Source organism: Ochlerotatus camptorhynchus, unplaced genomic scaffold (assembly GCF_037179485.1).
Source record: "Ochlerotatus camptorhynchus isolate MF236.1 unplaced genomic scaffold, CSIRO-AGI_Acam_v1.1 ptg000132l, whole genome shotgun sequence".
NCBI lineage: Eukaryota > Metazoa > Arthropoda > Insecta > Diptera > Culicidae > Ochlerotatus > Ochlerotatus camptorhynchus.
Window position 1 is genome coordinate 948,026 of NW_027040622.1, and position 14,083 is coordinate 962,108.

The 14,083-nt window shown below is 40.5% G+C and overlaps 1 protein-coding gene across 1 annotated transcript in view; it reads left to right on the plus strand.

Moving 5' to 3' along the window:
- The window catches only part of LOC135700315 (uncharacterized), a 178,274-nt gene that overhangs the window by 69,066 nt on the left and 95,125 nt on the right, over positions 1-14,083 (plus strand). The window contains exon 2 of the mRNA XM_065220790.1: positions 3,753-3,947. Within this exon, the coding sequence (XP_065076862.1) occupies positions 3,876-3,947 (72 nt within the window). The 5' untranslated portion in view covers positions 3,753-3,875. The remainder of the gene's footprint in view (positions 1-3,752; positions 3,948-14,083) is intronic.

The following is a 14,083-nucleotide window of genomic DNA, read 5'->3' on the forward strand; positions in this document are numbered from 1 at the left end:
GCCAAAGAAAAAGATGTTGCCTACGATAGTCACTCTCCCTAGGGACGATTGGAGCTTTGCAAAAGCGTTTCAAAACAGTTTTTGGCAATTCTTTCTACTGACATTATTAGACCAGATTGTAAACAAACCAATACTGCATATGTGTGCGTTTCTTAGGGAAAAAGGCTATAGAATGATGGTCACTTCTTAGGATACCGAGGATACGTAAATTCCAGTACACCTACAATTCAAAAATGGAAAGAGTTAAGATAATAGATGAACGGTTAATTAAAAGAACTAAATGCTCTTCACATTTGTTCCGTCTACTAGTGGTCCTACGTCAAGCTTCCATTCGTGCCCCTAGGTACAGACCTTTCTACTTTTTAAATAAGAAAGTTAGTTTTTGAATTTCAAAAATTAAACGGTCACTTTAATGTTTGAAGGCACCAAAAGAAGGATAATTTTAAATAGAAAAACTTCACTCAAGACACCAAACGCCTAAATTCTAAAACAAAAGTACTATGGACTTTTGTATTGCTAAATTCCAATCCTGGACCACTGTGCCGTGTATATGGGGAAGTCGCGCAAACATCGAGTGAATTTCAAATGGGTTGTGTGGAGCAATTGCAAAATGTTTGCTCCGTTGACGAGTTCGTTGCAAGGAGATCCGACAACCAATCGAAGAACTAAGTCACCAACCAGGTTGCAGTGTTTATGGGCTGCATAATCAGCTATGAATTTGGGAAGCGTCGTTTCAGATTGAACCGTGGCTGGGGCGGTACCGAATGTTGTTGAGAAAACTTCAGTCTTGGCCTTTTTGATTCGTGCAACTATGTCTGTCTTTGTCGCGTTGTCTGACGATATGCTGGCTGCCAAGATATTTGAAATTAGTAACGCCGGTGATGTAGTAGTAAGCATGATTGTCTCTCACCCCAGCAGGCCTGGGTTCAATCCCAGTCGGCGCCGCCGGGATGTTCTGAGGCATAACATCTCTGATCATGCCTTTCTTCGGAAGGGAAGTAAAGCCGTTGGTCCCCGGTTCATGAGTTGATGGTTCGAAAGGTAGGGTCCAGGTGTAGGTGCTGCCTCCCTGGCGTCGGTTGCATTGATGCTCAGCACGGAAAACATGATCGACGGAACACAAACCAAGGAAAAAAAAAGATATTGGAAACTTTAAACTTTCTTCACTGCTTGCTCTGCTACCGGTAGAGTTGGAAGGGTTGTCCGCGGGGACATTCAACGATTTGGTCTTGTTAACGTTGACCGTGACATCCACCGCATAGGAGCGTTCGGCTAGGTCATTGAGCTTGCTCTGCCTCTGGGACAATTGGGCATCTTGAATGTTACAAAAAAAGTGACATAGTAGTAACCTCTTCCATTTTGCGACAAATGTTCTATTGTGCTGGTTGCCTAAGTTTAGAATCCGCTGTTAACTACCACTTCTTCCTATCGCACAACAAGATTGAACTGGATGAAACCCTTTGTTTGAACTCTTTAATTAAATCCATCCATTCCACACTCTTCAAACCAAACCAACCACCAAAATTGTCCACCACTGCACATCAAAGGTAGACGAGGAAACCAAATACTCGCAACAACCGCCAGTAGGTGATGTATGTGCTTAACCTTAAAAAACTGGGGAATATAACACCACAAACAAGACAATCTGAAAATCCCTCAAAGAAACAGAGGCATAAATCTGAAGCATAAATAAACATACGCTCAGTCAGGCGGCTGCTGCTCCAGGGAGACTCCGAGGCAGTCACACACTGTGCGACTGTTTTGATTTAAAACCCTTCCATCTTGGCGTCGTCGTCGTCGTCATCTATGCTTGCACCACACTCCACGCACCGTCGTCGTCGTCGTCCACTTGTAACAGTAACATGTGTTTTTATGTTCTTGAAGTCGTTTTGTTATTTAGGTGAGTTTATTCCTTTTATCCGTATTCATATGCGTATCTATGGAGGCCTATATGTTTGCCGAGAGGGGCGCTTGATTTGGCGCGTCATAATTTGTGACGTGAGTTTGGTTTCCCGTGCGAGGGAGCGCTCTACATATATGTGAGGGTTTATTATTAGAATATGTAAAACAGTGTCTAATGGTGGAGTGACGATCTGGAACGGGTTTTTGCACCCGCACATGCAGATGCTTATTTTTGCTGCTGGGTGTTACACAATTAGATACCGCCCCGCGAAATGGGTTTTGATTATTTGAAGCACCACTTAGGGCATTATCGGCGTCATCAATCATCGACCAAGGAAAGATCAAAGCGTAACATTGAAATCAATCATCATAAAGGTCACTACCTTGTCAATGGCAATCGCAGTAGAAGTGTACCACAAAGTGACTTCGACACCTGATAAGCGATCGAAGTGGCGTTTGCTCTGCTGACAGGAATCTAACCTCCATGTGGGGGCGCTGTAACGAGTGTGTTAATTACTACTCACTACACAAGTTGGTACTTTTCAGTGAAACCAGCATGGTGCCACTTTGCTGGTGTGTATGTATCTGTTGTTAACTACATACAAGGTAAATGCAGCTTCTACGGATGCCGCCGTTGAATGATAAGTGTCCGAGGAAAAATGACATTGTGCACGAGTCCTAACTACCTAGGGTGTGTATCGGTTGTAATCATATCGCGTATCACGACAACGCCATCATCGACTTCAGGGCGCACGTTCGGTTCAATTGCATCTGTGGCGCGATAGAGGATTTATGATGGGCATGTACTTGGTTTGGACACTACAAAAACAACAATTACGACATAGCAACGAACGGTTGGAAGTGATGGCCACACTTAATGACTTCTGGGGAACAAGAATGCTGTCAAATGTCAAACATGTGTCGGAAATGGGACTTTGTTGCAGATACACACAGCGCGTTGTGAGTGACTAGCAGAAATATGGTGAGCTGCAGATGTGATTGGAAGTGAGACTATAATGGTCGTAATTGTCATCGGCTAGATTGGAAAGTCGCCAAGGATGTGTACGGTGAAACTGAGGGAGTAAAGTCAACCTTAGTTGAACGCAAGTGACTGGTTCCGCGATCAACTGGACATTAGTCTAGCTACAGGGAATCGGTACCATATCTATGCTAAACTGTATTTAATATACCCGCTCATGAGCAATCATTTCCAATGATTGATGTCAGTGTACACTCAGAGCTAAAGCTATAATGCAAATGTCAAGGACCAATTCATTCGGATAGTGATGCGTTGTGATGATGTTGTCAATATTTATGCATTGATAATATTGTAAGGAAAATTGACAATACGATGTTGTGTGTTATGGACGCTTAAGCTACTTCTACCCAAATTTTCAAGAGAAAATACCCGAAAGGTAATTTTCTACAGCGTTTTTTATGACTTACTGTATCCTAAATGTTCTCTGCTAAACATGAAAATGCTAACTACATGATATGTGTCATCAAATGTAGTGCTTCACAGTTTACTTTCGTATAACAAAACGTTAAAATGCCATGATCAAAGAACGACTCACGTCGGAAGTCGCATGTTGCAAACAATGTACTGGCAAAATCCAGCACACATGTTGTACAAGCGTGGCAACTGATGATAGAATTAAAAAATAAGCAAATAAGAAGCGACGGGACGTTTCACAAATCTCTCACACCGCTTTTAAGATCCAACCGATTAGAACTTGTAACCTTTCCATATTTCACAGTCCATTTCTCCGCAAAATTACCGAGCGTTTGCGAATCCGAACCAAAACAAAAATGAACTTAAATAATATTGCTCTCATCTTGTTCAATTTCAGATTTGATCCGAAGCAAACAGCACCCAATGTGTTCCAATGAAACCAGCTAGAGTCCGGCGGTAGCAGTAGTAGTAGTTGCAGTGACACCGGATAACAAGCAGCCAGGCACCAAACGCAGGAAAAATGAATCATGTGCGAGTAGCTGTAAGAATCCTGCAGATCTTTGCGGTGCTACGATGGCTACCGTATTTGACGGTGAGTAACGACGCTTGTGTGTACCCAAACGATTAAGTAACTCCCTCACGTTTATCACGTCTTGCATATACCGACCTACCTATATCTGTTGGTTACGTAAGGCTACCGGTGCAACGACGCTGCGGGGTAGAGTTATTAAGCGTATTTTGGATCTTTTTGGTAGTACTCGCTAAATCAACTAGAAGATAAGGAAGGCATTTAGTAATCATATCATTTCTTTTTTTTTTGGAATAAATCCGGTAATAAAACATTATTTTTAATCCCACCTAGATTTCGACACACATTTCAACGCAAAAAGATTATACACTCTAGCTTATCTGATGATGAAACATTGGGCAATTTAACTTATCACGACAGTAAACCGTAGACCGATTGTCTACCGAAGAAAAAGAAGATCAAGATTTCACCAGAGCAGGAATCGTTGAGCCCTCGTCAAGGCTTATCAATCTGTCATAATCCTGCCAGACAAGTTTTTTTTTTTTGGCTCGGGAAGACGAACAAGTCATGAAACCATGGCGTCAAAAGTCTTTTCCCTGCCTTTCGGATTAAACCCTTGACCTGCCCCAAGCAAGATCCAACGACTCATAGTGCGTTTTGAATCAAGCAGTTTTGTTTAATACACAAGTATTTATTACAATATGAGCTCCACGGTCCCCACACGCCCCTGTTCGTGCAAAACTCTTGATGATCATCACGATCGGCGTAAAAATGAAACGAGACGACTGCAGTACCAATAAAGGAGCTAAGAGGGACATAAAAGCGGTACGAAATGAAAATGATAATGGCTGTCAAGTCGCTCGCTGGAGTCGCTTGTTGCTTGTGACGCAAAGGAGCATTCGCGCACACAGTATGAATGAAACTCATGAATGAAAGATGAATGGGAACTAGCAGAGGATCAGCTCTCGTTATAGATGATGATCCGGCAGGAATGGGCTTGCACAAGTTTTATGAACTGTGGAAATGTGGCGATGTGAGAATAATGATTGCACTTGAGTATTTATAAATTTTTCCTAGGTAATCCGGTTATAAAATTATTAAAAAAAAATAAACTGTAACGTACAGTCAAAAGGTCATTTTTTCTTCCCTATCTTTTAGAACCATTGCATACTGCACCGTATGAACAATTCAAGTAAATTTCTGCGATATATAGCGCACATTTTATTATCGCTTGGTTTGGCGTAATTTCATGTAAATTTAAGGGCAATATCGCATAAATCTGCAATATTGTATGCAATCTTGTAAGCTAAAAATCGATGTTCATGCCAACTATAGTTCAAAATTGATTTTACGCGTCAGTTAAAATTCAGAAATTTTTCACAATGTGGGTCAGGAATGCAATCTAGTGGATCAAAATTAATAACTCCGAAACGAAGTATTTTCGTGACTGGTGACTTCGGCGAAGTTTCTCATCATAATAAGAACCACTTTTTGACATAGACAAATAGTTCAAAACTCTTCTACAAAGATGACGCCACAATCTAACTTCTTTCTCTGACGTTTTGGAGACTTGACGTTTCTGGCAAAGTTGTTTATCTTGACAAAATAAACAACTCTTTTAAAGACGTAAAATTTCCACAGCCTACTGTTTCCGAGCTTTATGGAGTTAAAGAAAAAAAAACGGCATAAACATGTTATCCTTCTGTTTCGACCGTATAATGTTATATTTTTCTCTTATGCAAATGCATTAAATAAAGAAAATTTGTTAAGAAACATACTTGTTTAAGTATTAAATTTTAAAGGTATGGTTGAAAAAATGAAAAACAGAAATTTTTGAACTTTAACATCCCCCAAAGCGCAAAAAATCGCTACCTAAAATGTTCAGCAAAAAATAAGCAATACTCTTCTTCATTCTTCATTCTCCACAGCCTACTGTTTTCTAGTTACATGGAATTTCAGAAAAAAATGAGAAAATAAGTGTTTTAATTTTAAATGCATTTAACTAAAAAACAGTATGCTGTGGAGTTTTGACGACTTCAGAAAAGTTGTTTATTTTATCAAGATAAACAACTTATCCAAAAACGTCAAGTCTTCAAAACGCCATATCAATGCATTAAAAAAAGTCATAGAAAAAAACATGCTCCCTTAAAAAGAAGAAATCCCGAAAATACCAAAATATACTTCTTTCAAATTTTGAAATTTTAATAATTGAGTATTGCTTAAGTTTTGCTGAAAATTTCTGGAAGCGAATTTTTGCGCTTTGGGAGATAAACAATTGTTCAAACAAATGGCTTAAGCGCCACCTCCATAGAAGACCACTTATCTTTTCGGATGCCCGGCAAACTCAAAACCCCAGGGCGAGTTCAGTCTAATGCAAACGATTGGAACGCGCTAGTAGACGTTAAGTACTTGGGATTCAAAAGAAAACACTAAATCCAACCGAATGAAAACTAACCAGAAACCGTCTTTCTACCGGAGCGAATGCACTGGACGACCTGGTATCATCACAGGTCAAGCTCTTCCCCAAACACAAAATCTACACGCTTCAGGACAGAAATGGTGGACTGAGATTCCCAAGCAGTCCGACTTGGAGTAAAACCAAACAACGGAAACTACAACAACGAACGAAACGTGAGAAACTTCTTCAGACCAGTGCACTCATTGAACGGGAAATTCTAACCTAACAATCAAAACAATTATTTAGCAGAATTATAAACATTTATTTAGAAAAAAAAAAACTAATAGAACGAAAATTTTATTACTTAAACATTTTTATAAGGGAACCCTTCTCTTCTTCTCTTTACTCTCTCTAATTCCCTACCTAACTGTGCGGATTTCTAAATGGCTATTTATAACTGGCGCTTCATCCAGATTTAAGGTGAAAGTTGATTCTTTTCCGTTGATACTGACTCCGCACCCGTTTGAACCACACCCAAATTCAAAATGCATCAATACCAACAAGCATTGCAAATTCGCAAAATGGGAAGTATTGAAATTTTGACAAATACAAAATTATTGTAAAGTTATAATAATTCCAAGATTCCAAGGACAGGAAAGTCCTACTGAAGTTCAGGGAAGTCTTGGCGTAGTTCAGGGAAGGCCTGCCGAACTTCAGGAAAGTCCTGCCAAAGTTCAGGGAAGACCTGCCGTAGTTCAGGGAAATTCTGCCATTTCAATTCTTGGAAATCAGGGTTGTCCTGATGAAGTTCAGAGAAGTCCTGCCGAAGTTCAGGGACGGCCTGTCGAAGGTCCGGGAAGTCTTGCTGAACTTCAGGGAAGTCCTGCCGAACTTCAGAGAAGTCCTGCTGAAGTTCAGAGAAAACCTGCCGAAGTTCATGCAACTATTGCCGAAGTTCAGGGAAGTCCTGTCGAAGTTCATGCGTGCATGCGAACATTGTACGGTTCTACTCACGCTTCTGCTTTACCGACTGCTCCTCACCATCGTCTGTCAATACAATAGACTCACCAAAATGGGTGCGAGTCTTGATTCGCTAATTCACCAACTGCGTTTCGTGGTGATATCCCGGTGGGTGGGAAAATGCTCACCTGACGGCGCAGCTCCCTTCTAACTCCGGCCGAAGTTAGGTCCTTTAATACCGACGCGTGGGATCAGGGTAGTGGTAATATCGAGGGGGCGCGGTATGCCGAGCGGGAGGCGGGACGAAACTAGAGACAAAAAGCTGTCAAACGGCTGTACCACTTGATGAGCGCATTGTTGCAAAACCGCATAGCAAATCATTTACCTTTTAGTTGAAACTTAAATCACGCACAGTACCGCAATCACGCATTATTCAGTAGTAACTACACCTAATCAAAAGGAATTAACGAACAATTAATTACACTGAACTTAAGGACACTTCTCACATTTAAATATACCTCTACAAACACACCGTGAAACTATACAAAAAAACTTCACAGTCCTGCCTCTTCCACGGGTTGGATTAAAGTGGACGAGAAAGAACTTGGGATTCCTCAGAAAAACAATTCTTGGCCTTCGTTCCGGAAACCGAACAAACGATCTTATCAAAAGGCGATCTCCGAATACCTTCCGATTCGATCAGAGATACTATCTCTTTTCCTCCCAAGTATCCCACATCTGTCTAGCTCATTCCAATCTTTAACTTAAAGTGTTTTTCTTATTATTAAATTTCCGACGACAAGTAATCCTACTGGGACATTATACTCAATCCCACGGATCAACTTTCATGCCACCTCAAATGAGAAAACTTTCGCGCCTAATGAGCGGATGAACAAAATAATGAGTGAAATTTCATGCAGGGATAATTTACTCTTGATATGAGTTCACCAGTTGCATACAAGTGTGAACATTTGTAGCATTTGAACTTCATGCTACATTAATTTAATATCTAATCAGAATACCGCTACAAAATGTTATTCGATTTCTCGTGTTAATCAAATGAATACGATCCATAAATGTGGGACCACTGACGGATTAAGACGCAAGCTTTGATTCGCTCTTTTCTTTTGATCAAGACGTTCCCCAAGGTAAACTTGATGAACATGCAGAATTAGAACAGAGTGCTGTTCAGATCAGATCAGTCGCAGTCGTATTAGTATCAAACCCCGCATACGATTAGTTATATTGCTATTGGTGCAGTTACGTTATTGATAACAAAAAATGCATACTCTCATATTACCGTTTCTTACCCGGTGTGACCTCGATCGCGCTTGATAGTTTGGTTGACGTGATGATCATCGATGTCGGCAAAATTTTACCAGGTTTTTGAATAACTGAAAAAGTCCGAAAAATTTCAAATGACCATTACACGTTAGAAATCAATAAAATAAACAAATTTTGAGTTTTTTAATATCTCAAATGGGGTTAACTGACAAAAGTCTGAACAAGTTCAGGAAATATTTTTTTTAATTTGTGATTTTTTTTTACTGATTTTAAAACTTTTTACCAAGAGCGGAGACCTGGACTGCCACTCATGGCAAGTCCATCCCATAGCACAAATCAGCAAGCCGAGAAAAGTGCGTTTTAAGCATGCTTCGTAGCATTGTTGCTTATGTAATGCGACGACGTTTGGCTGTTTTTCCAAACTTTTCCAAAACAAAGTTGATGAGTTATCCAGTATTAAAAAAAATATAGGTGATTAGCTACCATTTCCGTTGTAAAACTCATTTTTGACAAAAACGCAAATGGGACCGACTTGCTTTGAGCGGCAGTGAATGATAGCATGATCACGATCGAACGAGCAATGTTTGAGCTTGACAATTTGCTGATTGAAGTAAAGGACCGGAAGTAATGATGTTAATTTTAGCCATGTGGTGATTTTGACTAAAAAATGTTTTAAGAAATTATGGAATAATAAGATTTTATGAAAAAATTTTGATTATGTAAACAACAAGAAAAGATTGTTAAGTTTCTGTTTGACACATAATGCCTGCCAATTTTGCTACATGAGAGTCGCAATAAGCGATTTTGTAATTTATCTCACACACGCTAAGAGGCGCTCAGAAAAACGCTCATTGTGACTCTGTCAAAGCTAAATTTGCAGGATTGATGTGTGAAACACAAACTTTACAATCTTTTCTCATTACTTACACATACAAAATATCATCATAATATCTTATTTTTCCATAATTGCATAAAACATTTTTTTAGTCAAAATGAAAGGAAGGCACCCTGATTGTGTCAACAATGTTTTGCAAGTTCAGGCTGGTAACGAACGGTCATCCAATAGCAATTCAAGAGTGAATTTTCAAAAAAGTCGTAATGACATGGTCATTATGAGGTGAAAACCATTGAGAATGTGTGGAGAAGCCCAGGAGTATTACAAAGAAAGTTCTGTGGAAGATTTAAAAGAAACTGAGAGATTTTTTGTCTCAGAATATCTTCACGACCTCGGCTTGTATTAAACCTAGATCCATTGGAGTTACAGAGCATTCACGCTTACGATTCAACCAACGGCGCCGGCAAAATCTGGCACTTTTGACGTAGGATTACATCTTTCGGCAACATAGTGGGGGTGCAATTTCAAAAAACCAAAATCGACCGCATTACGAAAAGAGGTCAGGTTTTGATCACATATAACTCTGTCAATATCAGATGGATTTTAATTCTAAACAAGCCAAACGATTGAAAATTTGTCTACCAATCTGGTAAAATGAACACTTTATTTATTTTCAATAGGTCACTATTGAAAAATACACAAATGTCCAACTGTTGCAATGGTGATCAAAATTATCACCGTTTGCCTGCAAACAGCGCATTCCCTAACACAGATTTAAAAATCGAATTTGATTCTGTCTCACTGAACGGTGCTCATTCAATCACCGTGTGTGGTGGTGTCTGGTCGTCGGTATCAGCTGCAGCAGCAGCACAACGAAAGCCAGTCTGCAAGCAGCGAGCTGCAGAACCCACATGAGCATCCATAGAAGGAGGAAGAAGCCACACCGCTATGGATCAAAATCAGTTTCTTCATGAGTCGCTGCGGGTCATCTATGCCAAGCGCGTCACCCTTGCTCCAAACAACATACAGCTCGCCAGCTTCATCCGCGTTGAACACCCTAATAGCTCAGCATTACTCAACCATTACGACAAAACGGTCCTTTTTAGGATCACCATAAATTATATTATTGTTGTTTAAGAGTTAATTTTCATTGAACGTTCGCTCGCCTTTCTCCCAGCCACATCACCTCCCAAGCTTTTTGATGATGTACCCAGCAACCAAACGTTTGTCGTCAAATGCGTAGCAGTATTGAAGTGGTACATACAAATTCTCGCAATGACTGAATACCACATGACCATGTCAATTAACCAGAGACACTTCGTAAAGTTTTCTCGAGGACGCTAGAAAAAGTAAAAAAATCTCGAATTTATATGATTGATTGCGTTGGAAAAATTTGAGCAAGAAATTTCGCCAATCAATATTCGTTTTTTTTATTCTCTAGGGGAAATGTCGGCTTCGGCAATACCTTAACCTATTAGCGTCCGACACACAAAACCCGCCAAATCCACTTGCAGTCACAATCAACGATTCTACGAATCACGAGCGCTCACGAATCATAAAACCGCTGACTGAGACACTCTGAAAGCGAAATTGATAAGCTCTATGCGTCAAACACCCGCCCTTCAATCTCCTCCCGCATCTATTAACACAAATCTCCATTACAACATCTAACGAATTCAAAACTCTGAAAATCACTCATCTATAGCAAGTGAGTGGAAGCAACCCTGCATGCAACCATTCTTCACTTTTTCTGCCTATCTTTCTATTAGGCTTGTGGATATGCGTTAGCTTCGAAACTTCTAACCAAACTGGGAAAACTTTCAGATCACAAAAAAAAAAAAAAAAAAAAAACTTGAAAAAAACTTTCAAAGGTAATTACAAATAAAATAAATATTGATTATTTTACGCAAATACGAGCAAGTAATATTAAACCTCTTGTATCGTATGCTTATGCTAATTGACTGTAACAAAAATAATTTGCTTAAAAAATAAAATATTATTAAAATTATGTGCAAAATTTACTACAAGATCATTATTTTATTGGTGAGAAGTTTCTAATAAGCCCTACCAGTTCCTCTGTATACAGAACAAATCTGATATTATAATCAGAATTGCTCAGTCTGCATGAAGCAGCCGATTTCATCAAGAAAGTTCTATTAACAACCAAGAATTAATCGTTTGAGGCATACTGAAGCATTAAGAAAGTGATATGTGTCACTATAGGAAATCATCATCGTTGCAAATATAAAGAAATTAAACATAGCCCTTTGCTTCAGTACCGTCAACCTCCATGTCCATGGGGAGGGACGATTGCTGAATTTATGTATGGGGCATTTAGGCCGACATTACATCCATTTCCCCTACATATTTCATTTCCGCACCGCTATCATTTCCAAAAACATGGAGAATAAATTTCCACAGTATCGTTCTTAACTAGCTTCCAAGCTACCAACCCATCGGTCCTTTTCAGGATCACAAATGACTAATAAAAGAGTAAACTAAAGAGTAAGAGCTTGAATCCAAGACATATCGTCCAATCCTGTAATCCTGGCTTGTCCTACATGAACATCGACAGAGCACCTTACAAACAGAACTCTCAAATTGCTTCCGAATTTCAACCTATAGAAATTTTTCACTGATTTGTTTATTTGTTTATTTAATAATTCAACTGACAATTAATGTCTTAATGAATAAAACTTAATCGAAATAGTTATGGTCAACGAAACGAAAACGGTCAAGTAACCGGTGACGAAACACATTTGCTGATACGTTAAAGTCAAATTCGCAATAAAAGTAGTTAAATTGTCGGCTGATTGCACGAATTGGCTCATTCTGCGTATAATTTCTGTCTCGTGGCTCCAAAAACAGAAATTCGCGTTGACGAAGAGGTCTCTCAGGAGCATACATATTTAGCTGGGCCAGCAACGTTGGACAGTCGATGTCACCCATGAGAAGCTGTCCAGCAAACATAGCTTGAGCGACCGTCCGTCGCACCACTAGCGGTTCGATGCCCAGAAGACGGCAACGCTCCTCGTACGGTGGCAGGTTCGATGAGTCACGCCAGTTCAAGAAACGAAGAGCATATCACACAAACTTTCGTTGAACAGATTCGATTCTAGCGATCCAAGTGGCTTGGAAAGGGCACCATACAACTGCACTTGATTCTAATATAGACCGCACAAGTGAGCAGTAAAGTGATCGGAGGCATAACGGGTCCCGGAACACATCGGCAATTTTGAAAATAAAACTCAGTTGGCGATTGGCTCGGGAAATGATGTCGTTATAGTGGATTTTGAAGGAGAGCCCGCAGTCCAGAGTAACACCGAGATCCTTTATTTGTTCTACACGGGCAATGCAACGTCCAAAGAGCACATAGTCAAACATAATTGGTTCGTTTTTACGGTGATAGGAGATGACGTTGCATTTTTCGATGCTCAGGCCCATCAAATTTCTCGTGCACCAGTCAGCGAAAATACATAGCATACGCTGGAGATCCCAACAGTCCGAGAGGCTTTTGATAATTTTGTAGAATTTGGTGTCATCTGCGTAGAAAAGACGACATCCAGATGGTAACAACAGAGCGATGTCGTTTAAAAAGATCGAAAACAGCAGAGGTCCCAGGTTGCTGCCTTGCGGGACTCCCAAGTTATTTGAGAAAACATTTGAATCCGTCGCGCCAATCTTGACTCGTACAGAGCGATTCACTAAGTACGATCTGAACCATTTCACAGCCGTAGACGAGACACCTAGTATCTCCAACTTAGCAAGCAGGATTTCATGATCCACCCTGTCAAAAGCGGCTTTTAAGTCCATGTATGCAGCATCAACTTGCCATCCAGAATCCAAGCTTCGCAGACAGTCAGAGGTAAACTGCACCAGGTTCGTGGAAACCGATCACTTGGGGTAAAAACCATGTTGGTCCGTATCGATATAATTTTTACAGCACATAAACAGAACATCATTTACAATAATCTCGAAAAGTTTAGAGCAGGCGCACATGGAGGAAATCCCACGATAATTAGCGACATTCCGTTTGTCTCCTTTTTTGTGAATTGGAAACAGATAGGAAAGCTTCCAGCGGGAGGGGAATTCACTTTGCTGTGCCGAGAAATTAAAAAGTCGCGCAAGTGGAAGGCAGTGGTTGACTGCACATCGTTTTAAAACTGACGAGGGAATTCCGTCAGGACCAGCGGCGAATGAGTTCTTCATTTTGCGTGTTGCGGCTATCACCATGTCTTCAGTGATGTGAGGTATGTCAAAATTAAAAACATCACGTGGCATCCCGGAGGTTGCGACCAACACCTGTGTCGGTGAAGAGGAAAAATCGTGGAAGACTTGTTTGAATTGACGAGCAAACAAGCCGCATTTTTCACTTTCGCTGCAGGCCGTATCAACTCCGAGGAACATGGAACAAGGCACCCCGGATTCTTTCCGTTTTGAATTTACAAACGACCAAAAACCTTTCGGGTTCGACCGAAGGTTCGCTTCCGTGTGTCTCACGTGCCGATTATAGAGGAAGTGGTTGTAGTTTCGATAGCGACGACTTGCGAAATTAAACTGTTGCTTGTAGAACGGTAAGCGAGAGCTGCAGTACCTTCGGAGTGCGGCGGAGCGCTGACGTTTTAGTTTACGTAGGCGTGGGTTCGACCATGGAGGCATCTGCGGGGGACGTCTTGCTGGGACAGTGCGGAAAATAACTTCTTCCAGCGCAGAGCTGAAACA